The 24,631-nt window shown below is 36.8% G+C and overlaps 1 protein-coding gene across 1 annotated transcript in view; it reads right to left on the bottom strand.

Moving 5' to 3' along the window:
- The window catches only part of SYCP1 (synaptonemal complex protein 1), a 121,512-nt gene that overhangs the window by 12,592 nt on the left and 84,289 nt on the right, over positions 1–24,631 (bottom strand). The window contains exons 28-29 of the mRNA XM_042953545.1: positions 8,062–8,121; positions 1,794–1,973 (exon numbers count right to left, since the gene is read on the bottom strand). Of these exons, the coding sequence (XP_042809479.1) occupies positions 1,794–1,973; positions 8,062–8,121 (240 nt within the window). The remainder of the gene's footprint in view (positions 1–1,793; positions 1,974–8,061; positions 8,122–24,631) is intronic.

The raw sequence follows: 24,631 nt of genomic DNA, 5'->3' as shown, positions 1-24,631 counted from the left end.
TACATTAGCTCCAGGTAGTGTGAGAATTTAATCAAGTTGTGGGACACCTAGTTGGTGTCTGCAATCAGAGAACTGGCATGAGGGGGAAAAAAACAAAAAACAAAAAACACATGTTTTGTATCACAGTAAAAAACAGCTCAGGCAATATCTATTAAAATGTAACATATTATGCATAATGCTATTACCCAGCAATTTCATTCCTAAAGACATACCCAACCAAAATGCATACATGTCAAATACTAGAATTTTTATAGCAACACTGTTCATAAAAGTCCCATCTGGAAACTACCCAAAAGTCCACTAACAATACAATAAATAAAATATGGCACATCATACAATGGATTACTATACAGGAACAAAAACAGAGAATCTACAACTTAAAGCAACAATATAGATGAGTCCCACAAACATAATGTTAAATGAATAAAGCCAAAACAAAAATAATGATTCTGTTTATAGAAAATGCAAAAACAGATACATCAAATATTAGAGTTGGGACAGTAGTTAGCCTTGGGGGAGAAGCTAGTAAGGGGGCAAGAAGATCTTCAGAGGTGATAGTAATGTTCTGTATTTTATTGTGAATGCTGATTACTAAAAAAGTCATCTTTAGTTTGTAAAGATTCATCCAATTGTATAATTAAGACCTGGGCATTTTTTTTGCATATATTTCAATAAAAGGTTTTTTTTTTTAAGTAAGGTTCATTTTCTATAAAGATCATTTCATGTGAATAATATAGTTATAAATACAACAAAATAATTTTATATAAAAGCCTCTCTAAGCCATGTAGTTTACTAATTTTCATAATTTCCATGGTGTGGATAATATGTATCAACAGGATGTGAGAGACTCTTCTTTTTGCTCTGGAACTGTTAACTGGGGCACAAAGCTGTGGAAAAAAGTGCTAGTAACCCATATTCTAAAGAAAGTAACCTATGATTAAAGCCTGGATCCTTCGATCCTTCTTTCGGGCTTATTAAAAAGTGGTTAAACTGGCCATACAAGCACCAAACACCTCCTTTCTGGGAAGAAAAGAGGTTTCCTTATCTTAAGGAAACTGAGAAGGAAAGGTATGAAATTTCAACTTAGAAGGATACAAAGAGGTAGAGATATTTTTCCCTTCAAGTTCCAAGCCAAGTGAGGAACTAATATAAAACTAGGGGCACCTTTAAGAAGATACACACTTAATGTATACCTCACTAGATACACACTTAGGAAGAAATTTCATTTGTCTTTGCATCTGGCTGAATAGTTTAGAGTATAAAGAAATTAGAGAGAGATGGATGGTGGTGGGGGAGGGGGGGCGGGCCAGAGTAGACATTCTGTACTACCATTTAGCACGGAAAGGCTGAATGAATTCCCCATGGATTAAGTGGGCATATGGAAGATAGCTAGTAACTCAGCCACCTCCTGGTGGTACCTGATATACCAAGGGCTGACTGCTAAGTAAAGGACTCTCCCAACAAGATGATGAAGGGTAAATAGCAAAGGAAGCAACTGGGGTGAAAAATGCCAAGTCAGAACCAGATTTCCCACATCAGGGAATGCCACCTGGTGAATGCCAAAAATTTACGGAATCTGCCCAAGATGTCATTAAGTTGTAGACAGTAATTTAAAAAAAAATTTTTTTTAACTTAAAAAAAAAAAAAAAAAAAAAGGAAACCATTTCATGCTGGTATCACAAAAACTGAATTGGTTTTATATATGTATGTGCAATACCAGATATATGGCATATGATACTAAAACCTTTTTTAACCAAAACGTTATGAACTTCTTAGAAATTTTAGCAACCAACCTTTGGCAATGGTGTGGATAAAGTACTTTTGGCAGATGTCCACAAATAGTCTCTTTTGTCTTTGGATTTGCCATTGTCCACTGATGTGATGTTTCTGGATATATTTTGTGAAGGAGCTACTTTAGAATCAAACTTCCAATAATGAGTTTCAGGTGTTTCCAACAGAGATGTCTGTGTTTTCTATATTGAACAACAAATAGGAATAAAATCATCACTATATGTCATTTAAAGTGCAGCAACTACTAGAGATAACACTGGAATAAACTAGAATTTACCCCCAAATTTATTATTAAACAACTTTCAATAAATTATATTTATCACTTTATATTCCCATTTAAGATGAAAATGGTATCTACCCCTCTCTGTCTTCACAGAGCTGCTATAAAAAGAAATAAAACATCTCAACTCTCTAACTGACCAAAAGTTGAGGATTTGCTAAAGAAAAACCTCTATTCCTGGTAGCAAAAAAGCCTTTCTTTGTTGTTCATTACAATAGTCTAAAAGCCAGAGGGCAGTTTATTCTCATTTCTATCCATTCTCTTTTATGCTTTCGTATTTCCTCTCTCTCATCTATAAAAATATCGCCTTTCCTATCCACCAGCCTTACTCCCCACCAAAAAAAAAAAAAAAAAAAAAGAAAAGAAAAGAAAGAAAAATAGGTAAGAAAACCTATAAAAGAACCAGAAATTTTTTCCAGGAGGAAAAAAAAATGTTTGGTTTTTTTTTTTTAAGAAAAAAATTTTTTTGAAGAAAAAAATTTTCTTCAATTCTGAAACAAATTGCAAATTTACTTTAAATACTTAGGTTTTATTTCAATTCAATGTCTTCCATTTTTTTTCTACCTTCATATGTATCTTCTCTTTAGCATCTGACCTATCTTTCTAGTAACAGTTCGTAGTAGCTACTTTAGTGGAATTGTGTTAGTTGCTTTGTATTTTATCACTTCTCCTGGTTGCCACTGTCTCCATGCATGGCAATTACTCACAAGAAAAAACGGAGCACATACAAACCACACACAAAGGGCTATTCTCAAAAGTTCAGTGGTTAAGTCTGCCATAAATTTAAATTAGGAGGGTATAAGATGCAGGATTAAGAGGTGACCACATGTGCTATAAAAATATTGGGAGTAGGGGAGCCCGGGTGGCTCAGTCAGTTGAGCATCGGACTCTTGATTTCAGCTCAAGTCATGATCCCAGGGTCATGGGATTCAGCCCCGTGTCGAGCTCCCTGCTGAGCATGGAGCCTGGTTAAGGTTTGTTCTCTCTCTCTCCGCCCCCACAAGTTCCCCCTCTCCTCCCTTTACAACTTTCACACTCTCACTCTCTATAAATTAATTAATTTTAATTTAAAAATTAAAAAACTTGGGGCACCTGGGTGGCTCAGTCGGTTAGGTGTCCAACTTCGGCTCAGGTCATGATCTTGTGGTTTGTGAGTTCAAGCTCTGCATCAGTCTGTGTGCTGATAGCTCAGAGACTGGAGCCTGCTTCAGATTCTGTGTCTCCCTCTCTCTCTCTGCCCCTCCCCCACTCGCACTTTCTCTCTCTCAAAAGTAAATAAAACATTTAAAAATTTGTAATAAAAAATCCCACACTGGGGCGCCTGGGTGGCTCAGTCAGTTGAGCAACAGACTTCGGCTCAGGTCATGATCTCATAGCTCGTGAGTTCAAGCCCCGTGTCAGGCTCTGTGCTGACAGCTCAGAGCCTGGAGCTTGCTTCGGATTCTATGTCTCCCTCTCTCTCTGCCCCTAACCCACTCGCATTCTGTCTCTGTCTCTCTCAAAAATAAACATTAAAAAAAAAATTTTTTTTAAATCCCACACTGGACTAATCAATAGACAAATGGATAAGGAGGATGTGGTATACATACATACACACACACACACACACACACACACACACACACACAGAGGAATATTACATAACTGTGTTATTACATAACACAGAGGAATATACATATAAAAAAGGATGAGATTGTGCCATCTGAGACACCACGGATGGACCTACAAGCTATTATGCCAAATGAAATAAGTCAGACTAAGAAAGACAAATACCATATTATTTCACTCATATGTGAAATCCAAAAACAACAAAAACAACAAAAGAATAAACAAAAAGCAGAATCAGACCTATAAATACACAGAACAAACTGATGGTAGTCAGATGGGAAGAGGATGGGAGAATGGGCAAAATTGGTGACAGGAAGTGAGACATACAGGCTTCCAGTTAGGAAATGAATGAGTCACAGGAATAAAAAGCTCAGCATAAAGACTACAGTCAATGATATTATCATGGTGATGTAATAGGACAGATGGTAGCTACACTTGTGGTGAACACAGGATAATGTATAAACTTGTTGAATCACTATGTTGTACCTGAACTTACATAACGCTGTATGTTGACTATATTTTAAAAAACAGAACAAAACATTAGACTAAGAGTCAAGGAATATACTCTTTTCTCCTCAATCTTTTACTATCTTGCTGGGTGATTCTAAGTAAATCTCCAAGTACCTCTTGGCTTAAATCTGTCCATCTACATAAATCAAGGAGCTAAATGAGGTGACGTGTAGGCTTCTGCCCAGTTCTAGTGATCTCACTTCATAATCTTTTTTCCAGCAGGTATAAATTTTGGTAGCTTTTTTTCACACACTTGCATTTTTGTATCCTCCTTCCTAAATATTTCTGCATCATAGTTGATAACACAATTTTGATGGAAGTAAATCTTTTTGCTCTCTGGACTTATCAGGAGTCATCCTCAGAATTTCCAAAACGTAGCTGTTTTCATAGACAAATTTTTCTCTCTTGAAAGGACTGATAATGACAACTACACCACCTTGTGGCCAAGTCTAGGAATTTAACACTTCCTGGGGTAGAAGGGTAGTTTGAAAGAAAATTCACCCCCATTCTAGAATACTGAAATATTCCCCTTCATAATAAGTCATAGAAATGTATATATTCTCCTACCAGTTCATTATTTTCTGAAGGTTACATTTCTAGTGATGCATATACAGGCATATCTCCTTTCATTACACTTCACTTTACTGTGTTTCAGATGCTGTGTGTTTTTTGGTGTTTTTTGTTTGTGTGTCAAGCAAGCCTATTGGCAACATTTTTCCTTAACCATTTTGCTCACTTACTGGAACTTTTTTCTCTTTGTGTCACATCCTGATAATTCTTACAATATGTCAAACTTCTCCCATTATTGTTATATTTGTTATGGTAATCTGTGATTGGTGATCTTTGATGTTACTATTGTAATTGTCTGGGGGCACCATGAATCACACCCTCATAATATGGCTAACTTAACTGTTAAATGCTGTGCGTGTTCTGATTGCTCCACTGACCACCCATTCCCCATCCTTCTCCCTCTCCTGGAGCCTCCCTATTCACTGAGACCCAACAAAACTGAAATTAGGCCAATCAGTAATGCTCCAATGACTCTACGTGTTCAAGTGAAAAAAAGAGCATGAGCTATAAATGATTGAGCTTACAGAGAGGAAGGCATGTTGAAAGCTGAGATAGGCCAAAAGCTAGGCCTCTTGCACCAAACAGCTAGGCAGGTTGTAAATGCAAAGAAAAAGTTCTTGAAGGAAATTAAAAGTGCTACCTCCAGTGAACACACACAAATGAGAAGTAAAACAGCTTTATTACTGATATGGAGAAAGTTTTAGTGGTCTGGATAGAAGATCAAACCAGCCACAACATTCCCTTAAATCAAAACCTAATCCAGAGTAAGGCCCTAAATCTCTTCAATTCTATGAAGGCTGAGAGAAGTGAGGAAGCTGCAGAAGAAAAGTTTGAAGCTCGCAGAGGTTGGTTCATGAGGTTTAAGAAGCCATGTCCATAACATAAAAGTGCAAGGTGAAGCAGCAAGTGCTGATATAGAAGCTGCAGGAAATTATCCATGAGACCTAGGCTAATTAATTACTGAAGGGGTCTATGCTAAACAAGAGAGTTTCAATGTACATGAAACAGCCTTATATTGGAAGCAGATGCCATCTAGGACTTTCATAGCTAGAGAGGAGAAGTCAATGATTGGCTTCAAAGCTTCAAAGAACTGGCTGACTCCCTTGTTAGGGGCTAATGCAGCTGGTGAATTTAAATTGAAGCCAGTGCTCATTAACCATTCTGAAAATCCTAAGGCCCTTTAAGAATTACACTAATCTACTTGCCTATGTTCTATAAATAGAACAAAGCCTGGATGACAGCACATCTGATTACAACATGGTTTACTGAATATTTTAAGCCTGCTGTTAACACCTACTACTGCTCAGACAAAAAGATTCCTTTCAAAATATTACTGCTCCATGACAATGCACCTGGTTACACAAGAGCTCTGATGGAGATGTACAAGGTTACTGCTCTGATGCCTGCAGCCCATGGATCATGGAGTCATTCTGACTTTCAAGTCTTGTTATTTAAGAAATGCATTTTGCGTTTTTTTTAATGTTTGCTTATTTTTGAGAGAGAGAGAGGGAGAGAGAGAGGGAGAGAGAGAGAGAAACAGAATGTGAGTAGGGGAGAGCAGAGAGAAAGGGAGACACAGAATCCGAAGCAGGATCCAGGCTCTGAGCTGTGTGCACAAAGCCTGACACAGGGCTCGAACTTATGAACTGTGAGATCATGACGTGAGCCAAAGTCAGACGCTTAACTGATGGAGCCACCCAAGCACCACTTAATAAGTGCATTTTGTAAGCCTACAGCTGCTACAGATAGTGATTCTACTAATGGATCTAGGAAAAGTAAATTGAAAACCTTCTGGAAAGGATTCACCATTCTAGATTCCATTAAGAATATCTGTGATTCATAGAAGAGGTCAAATATCAGTATTAACAGGAGTTTGGAAGAATGTGATTCCAACCCTCATGGATGACTTTAGGGGTTCAAGACTTCTGTGGCAGAAATAACTTTAGATGTGGTGGAAACAGCAAAAACACTGGAATTAAAAGTGAAGCCTGAAGATGTGATTTAAAGGCTGCAATCTCATAAAACTTTAACAAGTGAGGAGTCACTTCATGTGGATCAGCAAAAAAAAAAAAAAAAAAAGTTTCTCGAGATGAAATCTACTCTTGATGAACATGTTGTGAAGATTGTTGAAATGAAACAAAGGATTTAAACTATGATGTGAACTTAGTTGATAAATCAGCAGCAGCATTTGAGAAGACTGACTCTGATCTTAAAATAAGTTCTACTATGGGCAAAATGCTATCAAACAGTATCCCGTGCTACAGAGAAATCATTCGTGAAAAGAAGAGTCAGTGAAGCAAACTTCATCGTTGTCTTATTTTAAGAAATTGTCACATATCCCAACCTTCAGCAACCATCATCCTTGATCAGTCAGCAGCCATTAATATCAAGGCAAGACCCTCCACCAGCAAAAAGGATTACTACTCATTAAAGGCTCACATGATGGTTAGCATTTTTAAGTAATAAAGTATTTTTAAATTAAGGTATGTACACTGTTTTTTAGACATAATGCGCACTCAACAGACCACAATATAGTATACATGTAACTTTTATATGCAGTGGGAAACCAAAAAATTCATTTACTGTGGTATTTGCTGCATTGATCTGGAACTGAACCCGCACTATCTTCAAGGTGTACCTACATACAGAACATTCACGATTTTCTGCTTTACTTTTTTAATGGAAATATAATTAACATACAGTATTATATTTGTTACATGTATACAATGTAATGATTCAACAATTCTATACATTACTCAGTGCTCATCACTGTATTTTTTAAACACTTATATGGCATTTTCTATGTGCCACGCTCTATTATAAATGCCTTAAAATATTATCTCATTTAATCCTTATAACGTTAAAAAATAGATACTATTAATTATCCCTATATCAATGAAGAAACTGAGGCATAAAGTAATTTTCCCAAACTCAGAAATGTTTCATAAACCTAATAGTCATTACATATAAAGATTGTGCTATTTCAATATTGTTGGAATAAGGCATAGCAAATAAAAGCTTATTAAAATTTTTTATTTCTTGTATTATTTCCTCATTTGTAATTTATATATCCAGAACCCCAAACGAAATATAGGGCATTTACTAATCTAAATAATGGGCCTATATTACTGGAATTATACATGAATCAAAATAACTCCATAAGGATACATGATATATACTGGTATACTCTAAGCACATTCTATATTTAGAAATGAATATTAGATGTTCCTTACATATTTATGATCAAAAAAATTTTTCAGGTAAATGTTAGAAAAACCAGGAGAATTATATAAAACTCTTACCTTGTCTTTTTTTTCTTTGAGAAGAACTGTGTTTTCTTTGGTCTCTTTTTTGAGTTTTTCCTATTAAAAATGAGTACACACAATGCAGTCATTACTGTTATCAAAAATTAATGCTATTATCAAAATCTTTGCTGAGAAGTATCAACAAAGAATGCTAAACTCTAAATATTAGAAAATAATGAAAAAAAAGCAAATTAGTTTCTTTCTACAGAGCCCATTATTTAGTTTTGATTATCTTTTTTAAAAATTCTGATCTGTCTAGTATGTATCTGTGGAATCCTGAGTCTTTTAAAACTCTGAATCAACTTTCTCATTTGTAAAATGAAGTAGACGAATTGGATTATAAACTAAGGAATACACACAAGTAATAACTGTGAAGAGCTATAAAGAGATCCAAGTATTATGGGCCTTTAGATGCAGAATTCAATTTTTCTGTGTGTTGAGAGAGGATACATCTCAGTTGGACCTTTGATAATGAACTTTCAACATGAGATAATCAAGGATGAGGGAAAAAAGAGTACAAAATACTTAGGAAATAATAGATCACTTTTGCTGGAGATTAGGGTATGTGTACTCAGTATAGAAAAGAGAAAAGTTACCCCTGGCCTACAGAAAAGAATATGTATTATGCCTTTAATATGACAGCCAACTGGAAAACAGAATTGTTACAGCCCCAGGGGAACTTAAAGGACTCAGAGAAGGGAAAGTTCCAACACACAGAACTTTAAGCAAACTTGCCGTGCCTGCCCATGATGCCTATGCCAATATCAATCCTCACTGAATGCCTCTTGTACAGTGTGCTCTCTATCCCAGAGTGTTGCTCCTAACCAAAAAACTCACTTCACCACAAAGACGCTGGCAGTAAACTAATTTAACAATAGTCACTATTCTTATTATGTATCCTATCAACCACCAATGGTTGATTTTTAGTTATAGTGAAAACTGGGGTCTCTACTAAGGGACTAGAATAAGGGCCTAGAATGCTATCTTCTAGAGTAAAGTACATCCTCTAAACCAGCAAAATTGCACTGCCTCTCTGAATATGTATCTTGGCTTCTAGAAGACAGAAGGGCAAAAGCACCTCTTATGACTGCAATGACTCTATTAAAGTCTGGAGACTTTTACTGGTCTGGAGATCTTAGTACAGTCTATTCTAATACAACATATGTTTCCAAGGTGGGAATTATTAGCTCATACACAAACATGTATCTTTGGGAGTGGTTAATTGATCTTGAGTTCCTTAAGAACATACCAATGCGCAGTCCACTATGGTCCCTATTCAATCTGAATAACTAAAATATGCCTGTAATACACATTGGCAAACAGAGGATTGACTTCAGCCACAGGAATAGAGAATGACAGGCCTATACCCAGATTTCAGACTTGAACAAATTAAATTTATAAACCTAGAACCCTCTAAATTAAAAGAAAGCCTGGTAACTCTTGTGGAACGATTTTGTAATAGTATCACAAATAAATACTGTATTTTCTAGTATCTTATGCGCTGAAACACTAAGACTTATGGGTAAGTGGACACTGACTATAAATTAACCCCATTTATTACACCCATAATGTTACTATTTTTTCATTAGATCAAGTGCAGGCGTTTTGGGATCAGGTGAAAATGGCATTTAATCCAAGTCTACTTTCACAATGAGCCCATGGAACTATAAACCTAATCTATGGTCATTTCTTTGGATCCTAAGAATAAAGTTTGATAGAGAGTTTAAATTCAGTAAGTGCCATAATCCCCATACTGGTTCTAACCACAGAATGAGGGTTTTAAATTTGGAAGGACCAACTGGAAGACTTTGTTATTTTCCTCCATATCAAGAATGTAAACAAATACAAATCAAATGTCACATCTCACATAGGCAGAGACTAAGGTCCCATTAAACCATGGAAGATATAGAGAAGGTGATTTATCACAGTCCCACAGAGATAATTTTTGGAAAATTAAATTTGACTGTCATCTAGTAATAATTTGGTCATACCAATGGGCAAGTAACAGAAGTCAAAATACGGATTGCCATAATGACTGGGACCAAAATTGAGAACTAAGAAAATAGTTTCATATAAAAGATGAACTGAATCGGGGTGGGGGGAGCGCCTGGGTGGCTCAGTCAGTTAAGCATCCGACTTGGGCTCAGATCATGATCTCACGGTTGATGAGTTTGAGCCCCACATCAGGCTCTGTGTTGACAGCTCAGAGTCTGGAGCCTGCTTCAGATTCTGTGTCTCCCTCTCTCTCTGCCACTCCCCTGGCTCGTGCTCTGTCTTCCTCGCTCTCTCAAAAATAAATAACCATTAAAAAAATGAAAAAGAAAAGATGACCTGAATCTATGTAAATATAAAGCTCAAATTAAATACCAGAATCATGGTTACAGAACAAATACATGTGTTTATTAATCTTGACAATGTAAATTAATACCAAAATTGTATAAGCAAAGGAAGAAGCAGTAGGAGGAAGTGTTAGATACACTGTTTACAAATACAAAGGTAACCAGTAAAATAACTGAAAATACTACACACACCTTTCAAATTAACAAGATACCCACACACACATTTAGAGAAAAAGAAAAAATAAATAAATATTAATATGTAATGTAAAATAAGAGGACAAAAACATGATATAAATCATATCAATAAGGGGTTAATATCCAGAAAATATAAGTCAACAACAAAAAACAATTTAAAAATGGGCAAAGGATTTGAACAGACAATTCTCCAAAGAAGATGTGTAAATGGCCAACAGGGGAAGGAAACAATTAAGAACTTCCAAAATAAATTCAATAACATAAACATACAATCACATGCCATAATTTCTGATTCCAGTGAGACTCAGCATGAGAGCCACTGTAGACCTGTGCTTATTTGATTCTAGTCAATATGGCTCTTAACCTAATCACCACTTGTATAGTACTGGTGAAAGTGGACACATATAATAATGAGAATAACTGTCACTAGTATACCTGTATTGATAAGAAGTAATCTGAGGGGATAAGTAGGCAGTCCAGGAAAAAAAAAAAAAAAAAAAAAAGAGGCCTATAAAATGCACAGAGAGTGAAAGTTTCAGGAAAAATGACTAAATTTTTTTCATTTTGGTCTATCTAGTCTGGATAAAGAAAGTACAACAAACATACCCATACAGAATTAATTATCCATGCCAATAAATAGGACATACTAGCAATAAAGTCAAAAGACAAGTTAAAAAAAAAAACAAGAAAGAAAAGATTCACCTGAAGGAGCAGAAAACACAAAAAGAAGAGATTCACTGAAAAAATAAATGAATTTTGTCCTTTTCCCAGCCTCCCTCTTACCACGCTGTAAGTAGAATATACCAAATCATGATATTCTTATCTTTCTTGCATAAACTGCATGAAGAAACACAGCTTGAAGAGAGACTGGTAAATGGCAAAAGTGAATACACACACTGGAATAATACTCAGCCATGAAAGAGATCTTGCCATTTACAACAACATGAATAGATCTATAGAGTATTAAGTTAAATGAAATAACTCAAAGACACACATACCATCTGATTTCACTTATGTGGAATCTAAAAAACAAATAAACAAAGCAGAAACAGACCCATAAATACAGAGAACAAATTGATGACTGCCAGAGGGGAAAAGGGTGAAGAGATGGCAAAATGGGTGATTGAGAATAGGAGATACAGGCTTTCAGTTATGGAATGAATAAGTCAAGGGATGAAAGGTACAGCATAGGAAATATAGTCAGTGATATTATAACAGCACTGTATGGTGGCAGATGGTAACTACACTTAGGGTGAGCATAGCATACAATACTAAATGCTTTCAATAGGAAAAGAGAAGATTGATGTCAGCAAAATGGCAAGAGTTTTCTACCATCTACCCCACCAAGACAACATATTTTAACAATCATCCACAGATGAGAGTTCCTCTATGGACATCCTGGAATCCAGCAGAGAAGTTACAGCATTTCACTGGAACCAAAAAAGAAAAGAAAAAAGAAAAAAAATCATAGATCGAACACACTGAAGATGACAAGAGGAACAGTTTCACTTTACCCATGTTACCCCTTCTCCCAAGAAAGCACAGTTCAGTGCCAAGAAAGACCTCTCAGCCAGCAGTTTTTCCTATGGGAAAAAGTGAGACCAAGAGAGAGATGCCCAGCTTCCCCAGTTATATAGGATACTGCCAAGAGAGGGATGCCCAGCTTCCCCAGTTGTACAAGATCACTCCATCCATGATACTGAGGTTAACTATAAGACTAAGGGGTGAGGAGGGTTGGGACTATAGCAGCAAAAGTTTAGAATGTATTTAAGGGACACAGATCCTACTAACTACATCATGGACTCTATTGGAAAGCCTGACTAAGAGCTGCTGAGGATACCTTGCTTGAAGATCTCCTCAACTGGCCAATGGGCATTCTCCCAACGCTCCACACATCTCACCCATACACGTCCTACCCCGCTGCCAACCTATGCATGCCCCTATAAGTGTGGCAAGTGTGGGTCTTTGTAGATGGCAAGTGATCATGTGCAGAAAGCTGGGTCAATGCTGCATCATGCAGACATAATGAAAGTAGTCCTTCAAGCTGAAATGAGAGGATGGTAACTAGTAATATGAAAACATATGAAACTATGAAACACACTGGTAAAGGTCAAATTCAAAATGCTCTAATATGTATGAAGGTGGTATGTTAATCACTTAACTATCTCTCGTATAAAAGTTAAATAAGCATTAGAAATAGCTAGAGCTATAAAATTAACAAGTCAGGAAACAACAGATGTTGGCGAGGATGCAGACAAAGGGGAACCTTTTTGCACTGCTGGTGGGAATGCAAACTGGTGCAGCCACTCTGGAAAATAGTAGGGAGGTTCCTCAAAAAATTAAAAATAGAACTACCCTATGACCCGCAATTGCACTACTAGGTATTTATCCAAAGGATACAGGAGTGCTATTTTGAAGGGGCACATGCACCCCAATGTTTATAGCAGCACTATCAACAATAGCCAAATTATAGAAAGAGCCCAAATGTCCATTGATTGATGAATGGATAAAGAAGATGTGGTACGTGTACACACACACACACACACACACACACACACACACACACACACGCACAATGGAATATTATTCGGCAATCAAAAAGAATTAAATTTTGCCATTTGCAACACATGGATGGAACTAGAGTATATTCTGCTAAGTGAAATAAGTCAGAGAAAGATAAATATCATATGATTTCACTCATAGGTGGAATTTAAGAAACAAAACAGATGAACATAGCGGAAGGGAAGGAAAAATAAAATAAGATAAAAACACAGAGGGAGGCAAACCATAAGAGACTCTTAAATACAGAGAATAAACTGAGGGTTGCTGGAGGAGTGTTGGGTGGGGAATGGGCTAAAGGGGTGATGGGCATTAGGAGGGCACTTGTTGGGATGAGCACTGGGTGTTATATGTAAGTGATGAATCACTACATTCTACTTCTGAAAACATTACACTATATGTTAACTAACTTAAATAAAACTTAAAAATTAAATTTTAAAAATGAGAAAAAAGAAATACAGCTACAATAATTTGTTAATGGACACACATTATTAAAAGATGCAAACTGTAACACTGACTGAAAACACAAAATGTAAAAGGGACTTGTTTGCACTACAAGTTATTATCTCCTTAAAATAGACTATTAGAACTATATGAGTTTCTAGGGAGGCCTCATGGTAACCTCCAAGAAAAAACTTACAGTAGGAACACAAAAGATAAACAGAAGGGAATCAAAATATACCAGTAGGTAAGATTATCATTTCACAAAGGAAGACGCAAAAGAAGAAAGAAACAAAGGAACTACAAAACAGCCGGACAACAATTGGATGGCATTAGTAAGTCTTTACCTAACATTAATTACTGTAAATATAAATGGACTCAATTCTCCAAGCAAAAGATGGAGAGTGGCTGAATGGAAAAATACGGGTAATGGATGAAGAATGGATAAATAAAGATCCAACAATGTGCTGCCAACTAGACTCAGTTATGCTTTAAGGACATTGGTCAAAGTGAAGGGACAGAGAAATATTCCATGCAAAAAAAAAAAAAAAGTCTATTTGACAAAATAGACTTTCAGTCAAAAGCTATAACAAAAGACAATGAAGGTCATTACATAATGATAAAGGGGTCAACTTATCAAGATCATATAACAACTGTCAATACATATGCACCCAACAGCAGAGCACCTAAATATATTAAGCAAATACTAACAAACCTGAAGGGAGAAACAGAAAACAATATAATAGTAAGGGACTTCAGTACCTCATTTTTTTATTGAAATATAATTAACAATGTTAAATTAGTTTCAGATATACAACATATTGATTCAACAATTCTATATATTACTCAGTGATTATCACAATAAGTGTAGTCACTATCTGTCACAACACTGTTATAATATCATTAGAACATTGTTATATCATTAGAACAACACTGTTATAATATCATTGACTATATTCCCTATACTGTAGTTTTCATCTCTATGACTTATTTTATTTTTTATTTATTTTTAATGTTTATTTATTTTTGACAGAGAGAGAGAGACAGAGCATGAGCAGGGGAGGGGCAGAAAGAGAGGGAGACACAGAATCCAGAGCAGGCGCCAGGCTCTGAGTTGTCAACACAGAGCCTGATGCGGGGCTTGAACCCATGAGCTGCGAGATCACAACCTGAACCAAAGTCGGACGCTCAACCGACTGAGCCACCCAGGCGCCCCTGACTTACTTATTTTAAATTGAAGTTTGTACCTCTTAATCTCCTTTACCTATTTTACCCCTCCCCACCACTTTCCCTCTGGCAACCACCAGTTTGTTCTCTGTATTTAAGAACCTGTTCAGGGCATCTGGGTGGCTCAGTCAGTTAAGCGTCCGACTCTTGGTTTCAGCTCATGTCATGATCTCACGGTTTCATGAGTTCGAGCCCTGCATCAGGCTCTGTACTGTCAGACTGTCAGTCCCTCTCTCTCTCTCTCTGTCCCTCCCCTGCTCACACTGTCTCTGTCTCTCTCAAAATAAATAAACTTAAAAAAAAAAAGAGAGAGAGAGTCTGTTTATTCAGGGGTGCCTGGGTGGCTCAGTTGGTTAAGCGTCCAACTTCAGCTCAAGTCATGATCTCATGATTCATGAGTCTGAGCCCTGCCTGCATTGGGCTCTCTGCTGTCAGTGCGAAATCCACTTTGGATCCTCTGTACCCCCCTCTCTGCCCCTCCCCTGCTTGTCCTTTTCTTTCTCTCTCAACAAATAAAAAATTTTAAAAATAAGTAAAATATGAGTCCATTTATTCATTTGTTTTCTCTTTTAGATCCACATATAAGTGAAATCATATGGTATTTGGCTTTCTGTGTCTGAGTATAATACCCTCTAGATACAGCCATATTGTCACATATGGCAAGATCTCTTTCTTTTTTATTGCCAAGCAATATTCCATTGTGTGTGTGTGTGTATCTCATGTCTTCTTTATCTAGTCATCTATCAATAAACACTTGGATCACTCCCACATCTTGGCTAGTGTAAATAACGCTGCAGTAAACATTAGAGTGCATATATCTTTTTGAATCAGTGTTTTTTGAGAAACAAAAAACCTCCTGATTTTAAGATTTATTACAAAGCTAGAGTAATTGGTAGAATTAGTGGATCATATGTTTATTTCTATTTTTAATTTTTTGAGGAATCTCCATACTGCTTCTCGCAGTGGCTACATCAATTTACATTCTTACCAACAGTGCCTGAGTCTTCCTTATTCTCCATTCTTCCTTATTCTCCTTATCAACACTTGTAATTTCTTATCTTTTTTTATTCTAGCTATGCTGACAGGTGTGAGGTTGTATCTCATAGTGGTTTTGAACAGTACTCCATTTTCAACAATGGATAGATCAGTAAGGAAACATTGGAATATGAACTATGCTTTAGACCAAACAGACCTAACAGACATACACACAACTTTTCATCCAATAAAACATATTGAGACGAATATTCATTCTTCTCAAAACACATGGAACATGTCCATGGTAACTCATATGTTAGGCCATAAAACAAGTCTTAACAAATTTAGGATGACTGAAATCATACCAAGTATGTTTTAGAACCACAAGAGTATGAAATTAGAAATCAGTAACAGGAGAAAAACTGGAAAATTCACAAATAATGTGGAAATCAAACAACATACTCCTGGATAACCAATAAAGAAGAAATCCAAAAGGGAATTTAAAAAATATATAAAGCAAATGAAAATGGAAACATAACACACTAAAACTTACAGGATGCAAGTAGTTCTAAGAGGAAAAAGTTTATAGCAGTAAACACCTTCAACTAAGAAAAAAGAAAGATCTCAAGTAAACAACCTAAATTTACATCTCTAGAAAATAGAAAAAGAGGAACAAACTAAGTTCAAAGTTTGCAGAAGAATGCAAATAACAAAGATCAGAGTATAAAAACATGAAAGAGACAGATGAGGAAGGGGAGAGGATGGGACAGGGGGAGGAGGACAGAAGGAAAAGGACAATGGCTAAGTCTGATCATTTGAAAAGATAAACCCAACACACCTTTGGCTAGATCATTAAGAAAAAAGAGAACTAAGAGTCAAATGAATAAAATCAGAATTAAAAGAGGAGATATTACAACAAACACCACAGAAATACAAAGAATCCTAAGAGACTACGAAAACAATTATATGCCAACAAATTGGATAACCTAGAAGAAATGGGTAAATCCCTAGAAATGTAACCTACCAAGACTGAATCATCAAAAAATAGAAAATTTGAACAGACCAATAAGAATCAGTTGTCAAAAGTCTCCCAATAAGAAAAGTCCAAGAGAACACCTGATTGCTTTTCTGGGGAATTCATCCAAACATTTAAAGAATAACTGACACCAATCTTTCTCAAAATATTCCTCCCAAAGTGAGGAAGGAACACTTCCAAACTCATTTTACCAGGCCAGCGTTACCCTGTTAACAAAGCTAGGGAAGAGAATTATAAGAAAATTACAGGCCAATATCCCTGATGAACACAACTGCAAAAATCCTCAACAAAATACTAGTGAAGGGAATTCAACAGTACTGAAAGAATCATACATCATGATCAAGTGGGATTTTTCCCTGGGATACAAAGATCATTCAAATACACAAATCAATAAATGTGATAAACCACATTAACAGAATTGAAGGGTAAAAATAATATGATGATCTCAACAGATGCATAAAAAGCACCTGACAAAACTGAACACTCTTTCATGTAAAAACTCTTAACAAATTAGGTATAGTAGGAATACACCTCAACATAATAAAGGCCATATATGAAAAGCCCACAGCTTACATCATAGTCAATGGAGAAAAGCTGAAAGCCTTTCCACTAAAATCAAGAAGAAGACAAAGATGCCCACTGTCACCACTCCTATTCACTTATTTCTCTGCCAAAGAAAGCAGACAAGAAAAAAAAAAAAAAAAGGCATCAAAAATGGAAAAGAAGAAGTAAAATTATCTCTATTTGCAGATGACATGATTTTATATGGAGACAATCCTAAAGACTCCACCAAAGAGCTGCTAGAATAAACAAAGTTGCAGGACACAAAATTAATGTACAAAAATCCATAGCATTTCTATACACTAGCAACAAGTTATCTGAAAAAGAAATAAAAAAAATAAAGAAAATGATCCCATCCATAATAGTGTCAAAACTATAGGGTATTTAGGAATAAATTTAATCAAGGAGGTGAAATATTTGTGCATGAAAACTTTTCTTTAAATACAATTTATTGCCAAATTGGTTAACATACAGTGTGTAAAGTGTGCTCTTGATTTTTGGAGTACAGTCCTGTGGTTCATCACTTACATACAACACCCAGTGCAATGTACATGAAAACTTTAAGGCACTGATGAAAGAAAACAAAGAAGACACAAATAAGTGGAAAGATGTCCCATGTTCATGGGTTGAAAGAGTTAATACTGTTAAAATGTCCATACTACCCAACACCATTTATAAATTCAATGTATTCTCTATTGTTTCCAATGGCATTTTTTACAGAAGTAGAAAAAACAATTCTAAAATTTACATAGAATCACAAAAGACCCCAAGTAACCAAAACAATCCTGAGAAAAAAGAACAAAGCAGGAGGCATCACACCTCCTGATTTTAAGATCTATTAGAAAGCTAGAGTAATCAAAAAATAAATAAAAATAAAGCTACAATAATCAAAACAGTATGGTAATGGCATAAAAACAGACACATAAACAAATGGAACAGAATCAGGAGTCCAGGAATAAACTCATGCATATACAGTCAACTATTATTTTACAAGGGAGCCAAGAATACTCAATGGAGAAAAGACAGTCTCCTCAATAAATGGTGCTGAGAAAACTAAATATTCATAGTAAAAGAATAAAAGACCACTATCCTATATTTACACCACACACAAAAATTAACTAAAAATGGATTAAAGACTTAAATGTAAGACTGGAAACCATGAAACTCCTTGAAGAAAGCAGGGGAAAAGCTCCTTGACAGGATCTTAGCAATGATTTTTTGGATAGAACACTAAAGCACAAACAAAATCAAAATAAATAAGTGGGACTATGTCAATCTGCACAGCAAAAGAAATGATGGATCACATGAAAAGATAACCTACAAAATGGGGAACAAATATACGCAAACTATGTGTCTTATAAGGGGTCAATATCAAAAATATATAAAGAATTCACACAATTCAAGAGGAAAAAAATCCAATTAAAAAATGGGCAAACGACCAGAATAGACATTTTTCCAAAGAACATATATGAATAGCCAATAGGTACATGAAAAGGTTCTCAACATCAGTAATCATCAGAAAAATGCAAATCAAAACCATATTGAGATACCACCTCAAGCCTGTCAGAATAACTATCATCAAAAAGACAAAAGAGGATGTATAGAAAAGAAAACCCTTGAAGGGAGCTAAGACAGGGGAACGTAGGAGGACCCTAGGCTTGCCTTGTCCCTCAAATACAGGTAGATAAATATCAAATCATTCTGAACAGCCAAGAAATCGATCTGAGGACAGAACAAACTGCACAACTAGGAGAGAAGAGTACACATGACATTAGAAGGAAGGAGGTGCGGTATGTGATTGGGGGAGAAAAGGATCTCAGGTGCTGCAGGGGAGAGGGTGCCCTGATCACAGAGAGAGGGAGGGAGAGGGAGGGGAAGGGAAAGAAGAAGAGGGAGGGAGGAAGGAGCACAAGGAAAACACTTTCCCAAAGCCAATGATTGAGAAAATGAAAGGGGCTGATTATCATGAGTTCTTACAACAATCAGAGTTCAAAGACTGGAGTTTTAGAGGTCTGTACCATGGCTGGTGTTGAGCCTGGTGGGCATTGCAGTGTTCCTGTGGAGAAGGAGGGCAGAAGGCTGGGAGCAGACAGCGAGATCTGACGATCTCCTGGGATGCACTGGGAGAGACGGATCCTCCTTCTTGGAGCACAACTGGAAGAGATGGCATTGCTTCTTGGCGGACAAAAGAGCCAGCAGGCACCATTACACTCTCCCACTCCTTAGCATAGGTGCAGAGACAACTGCTGAAGACAGCTAACCTGGACATTGGCTTTTTGCTGAGCTTTACTCCAAATTCAAAGTTCCTGCATATTGGTGTGACTGCCCTTCTGGGATAAACCTGCACCAGCCCCATCATGGCGAGACCCTCCCCCAGAGGATCAGCATGGATCTGCTCCATGCCAGGTCTCTAAAGTTTGGAGTTTTAAATTTTTTTTAAGTTCATTTATTTATTTGGAGAGGGGGGGTGGGCAGAGAGAAGGGGAGACAAAGAAGCCCAAGCAGGATCTGTGCTCTCAGCTCAGAGCCTGACACAGGGCTCAATCCCACAAACTGTAAGATCATGATGTGAGCTGAAATCAAGAGTCAGATACTCAACTGACTGAGCCACCCAGGTGCCCCTAAAGTTTGGAGGGTGTTTTTTCCTTAATGTGTATTTATTTTTGAGAGAGAGACAGAGCACAAGCAGGGGAGAAACAGAGAGAGAGAGGGACACAGAACCTGAAGCAGGTTCCAGGCTCTGAGCTGTTAGCACAGAACCTGATGTGGGGCTTGAACCTACAAACCTCAAGATCATAACCCGAGCTAAAGAGGAATGCTTAACCGACTGAGCCACCCAGGCGCCCCTGGAATTTTTTAATCTTAGCCATCCTGCATTGGATAAAACTCAGGTGTACTGCACTGCCAGAGTGGGCAGATCACCCAAACACAGGCAGGGTGAAGGCAGGGATCTGAGGGACACCTGGCACACATGAGTGGAGATGGTTCACTCTTCCATGAGGGCTTCCCAGACAGCAGTGGGAGCAAACTCCACTCTCCAGGGACAAGAGAGAGGGCTGACATCATTTTCCTCCCCTATCCCTTAGTGTAAACTAATTTCAGTTAGCAGGACAGCACCAAAATTGAAGGCCTAAACCACTTATGCCAAGCCCCACCCCCCAGTGTTCTGCAGGTGCTTCTTTACTAGGGCAAGTGTGCCTGAGAACCAGAGCACCAGGCCCCTCCCCAAGAAGACCAGTACAAACCCCCCACATGCACCAAGTCTGCTGACCTAATAGAATGCTGCAAAGCTTCAGGTCTAGTGCAAATAACTGATCAGGTCTATTTTAACAAGCAGACAAGAACACACCTAGTTAAAACTCACTACACACTCTGGCCAAGGTCCAAATACTCCCCACTGCAGGCAAGGAGAAACTGCAGAGGACTGACCTAAGGGAAAGAGCAGCCAAAACACAGTGTACACCAGAAACACTTCCTAAAGCACCAGGCCCAGAACAATATATGACCTCTTCTTAAAGTTATTACTCTCAGGAGCAAGAAACATAACAGGCTTTCCTAACACACACAAAAAAGGCAAAGACCTAGACAAAATGCCAAGACAGATGAATTCATCCCAATAGAGCAAGAAAAGATCATGGCTAGGAATCTACTGGAAACAGATAAAAGTAATATGACTAATCTAGACTTTAAAACAACAATCATATGGATACTAGCTGGACTTGAGAAAAGCACAGAAGACACCAGGGAGTCCCTTACTGCAGAGATAAAAGACCTAAAAACTATTCAGGCCAAAATAAAAAATATTATAACCGCAATGCAAAACCAACTGAATGTAATGATCATGACAATGGGAGAAACAGAGGAACAAATGACTGATATAGAAGATAAAATTATGGAAAATAATGAAGCTGAAAAGAAGAGGGAAAGAAAAATACTGGATCACAAATGTAGACTTGGGGAACTCAGTGACTCCATAAAACATAATAACATTCATACCACAGGAGTCCCAGAATAAGAGAGGGAAAAAGGGACAGAAGGTTTATTTAAGAAAATGATAGCTGAAGACTTCCCTAATCTGGGGATGGAAACAGACATCGAAATCCAGGAGGCACAGAGAATTCCCATCAAAATCAAGGAAAACAGGCCAGCACCAAGATATATCATAGTAATGTTTGCAAAATATATACATAAGGAAAAAATACTAAAAGCAGCAATGGAAAAGAGGTCCCTGATTTGCCAGGGAAGACAAATAAGGTTATCAGCAGACCTCCACACAGAAACTTGGCAGGCCAGAAACGAGTGGCATGATATAGTCAATGTGCTGATGGGAAAAATATACAGCCAAGAACACTCTATCCAACAAAGCTGTCATTCAGAATACGAGAGACAAAGAGTTTCCCAAACAAAACCTAAAGGAGTTCATGACCACTAAACCAGCCCTGCAAGAAATAGTAAAGGGGACTCTTTGGGAAAGAAAGACCAAAAGCAATAAAGACCAAAAGCAAAATAAAAGAAAAGAATAGAGAAAATCTCCAGACACAATGACTTAACAAATAATACAATGGCACTAAATTCATATCTATCATTAACCACTCTGAGGTAAACAGGCTAAACCCTCCAATCAAAAGACATATAGTATGTCAGAATGGATTAAAAAAAAAGACTCATCTATATGTTGTTCACAAGAGACTTATTTTCTCCTATTTTATTTGAGAGAGAACAAGCAGGTGAGGGGCAGAGGGAGAAAGAATCTTTAAGCAGGCTCCATGCTCAGTGCAGGGCCCAACGTGGGATTTGATCTTACAACCCTGGGATCATGACTTGAGCCAAAATCAAGAGTCAGATGCTCAACCGAGCCACCCAAGCACCCTAAGACTCATTTTAGACCTAAAGCCACCTGTATACTGAAAGTGAGAGAATGGAGAACCATTTATCATGCTAATGGATTTCAAAAGAAAGCCAGTGTAGTAATACTTAATTCAGACAAACTAGACTTTAAACCAAAGACTAACAAGAGATGACTAAAGGCATTATATCATAATAAATGGGTCTATCCAACAAGAAGATTTAACAATTGTAAAAATTTATGCCCCTAACTTGAGCACACCCAAATATATAAAACTAATAGCTAACATAGAGGAACTCATTGATAATAATACAGTAATATAACACCCACTTACAGCAACGGACAGACCACCTAAACAGAAAATCAGCAAAGAAACAATGGCTTTGAATGACACACTGGATTAGATGGGCTTAAGAGAAATATTCAGAACTTTTCATCCTAGGGTAGCATACACATTCTCCAAAATAGATCACATACTGGGTTACATATCAGGCTTCAACAAACACAAAAAGACTGAGATCATACCATGCATATTTTCCAACCACAACACTATGAAACTTAAAGTCAACCACAAGAAAAATCTGGAAAGACCACAAGTACATGGAGGTTAAGAATACCCTACTAAATAATGAATGGGTTAAACAGGAAATTAAAGAAGAAATAAAACAATACACAGACAAATGAAAATGAAAATATGACAGACCAAAATGTTTGGGATGCAGCAAAAGCGGCCATAAGAAGAAAATATATAGCAATACAGGCCTACCTCAAGAAGAAAGAAAAATCTCAAATATACAATCTAACCTTACACCTAAAGGAGCTAGAAAAAGAACAAATGAAACCTAAAGTCAGCAAAAGAAGGGAAGTAATAAAGATTAGAGAAAAATAAATGATATAGAAACAAAAAAATAAAACAGATCAATGAAACTAGGAGCTGGTTCCTAGAAAGAATTAACAAAATTGATAAACCCCTAGCCAGACTTATAAGAGAAAGGACCCAAATAAATAAAATCACAAATGAGAGGAGATCAAAACCAATACCACAGAAATACAAACAACTGTAAGAGAATATTATGAAAAATTACATGCCAACAAATGGGGCAATCTGGAAGAAATGGATAAATTCCTAGAAACATATAAGCTACCAAAACTGAAAAAGGAAGAAATCAAAAACGTGAACAGAGATAACTAGCAAAGAAATTGAATCAGTAATCAAAACATTCCCAGCTAAAAGAAGTCCAGGGCCAGATGGCTTTTCAGGCAAAACCTTTAAAGAAGAGTTAATACCTATTCTTTTGAAACTGTTCCAAAAAAATAGAAATGGAAGGGAAACTTTCAAACTCACTCTACAAGGCCATCATTACCTTGATTCTGAAACCAAAGACCCAGCTAAACACAAGAATTACAGACCAATATCCCTGATGAACATGAACACAAAAATTCTCAACAAAATACTAGAGAAAGTCAAATCCAACAATACATTAAAAGAATCATTCACCACAATCAAATGGGATTTATTCCTGGGCTGCAAGGTTGGTTCAATATTCACAAATCAATCAATGTGATACATCATACATAAAAGAAAGGCTAAGAACCGTAATGATCCTGTCAATATATGCAGAAAAAAGCATCTGATAAAGTATCTCATCCATTCTTGATAAAACCCCTCAACAACGTAGGAATAGAGGGGACATATATCAACATCATAAAGGCCGTATATGAAAGATTCACAGCTAATATAATCCTCAATGGGGGAAAAACTTAGAACTTTTCCTCTACTGTCAGGAACAAGACAGAGATATCCACTCTTGCCATTATTACTTAACATAGTACTGGAAGTCCTAGCCACAGCAATCAACAACAAAAAGAAATAAAAGGCATCAAAATCAGCAAGGAAGAAGTCAAACTTTCACTATTCACAGACATGATACTCTATGTAGAAAACCCAAAAGACTCCACCAAAAATTGCTACAACTGACAAATGAAATTAGTAAAGTCAAAGGATACAAAATCAACTTACAGAAACCTGTTGCATTTCTAAACACCAATAATGAGGCAGCAGAAAGAAAAATCAAGGAATCTTTGCCATTTACAACTGCACTAAAAACCATACAATACCTAGGAATAAACCTAAGTAAATAAGTAAAAGATCTGTACTCTGAAAACTATAGAACACTGATGAAAGAAACTGAAGATGACATAGAGAAATGGAAAAACATTCCATGCTCACAAATTGGAAGAAAAAATATTGTTAAAATGTCAATACTACCCAAAGCAATCTACATATTTTATGCAATCCCTATCAAAGCATTTTCACAGAGGTAGAACAAACAGTCCTAAAATTTATATGGAAGCACAAATGACCCCAAATAGTCAAAGCAATCTTGA

This window comes from Panthera leo, chromosome C1 (genome assembly GCF_018350215.1).
Source record: "Panthera leo isolate Ple1 chromosome C1, P.leo_Ple1_pat1.1, whole genome shotgun sequence".
NCBI lineage: Eukaryota > Metazoa > Chordata > Mammalia > Carnivora > Felidae > Panthera > Panthera leo.
This window is presented reverse-complemented; position numbering and strand designations above follow the sequence as displayed.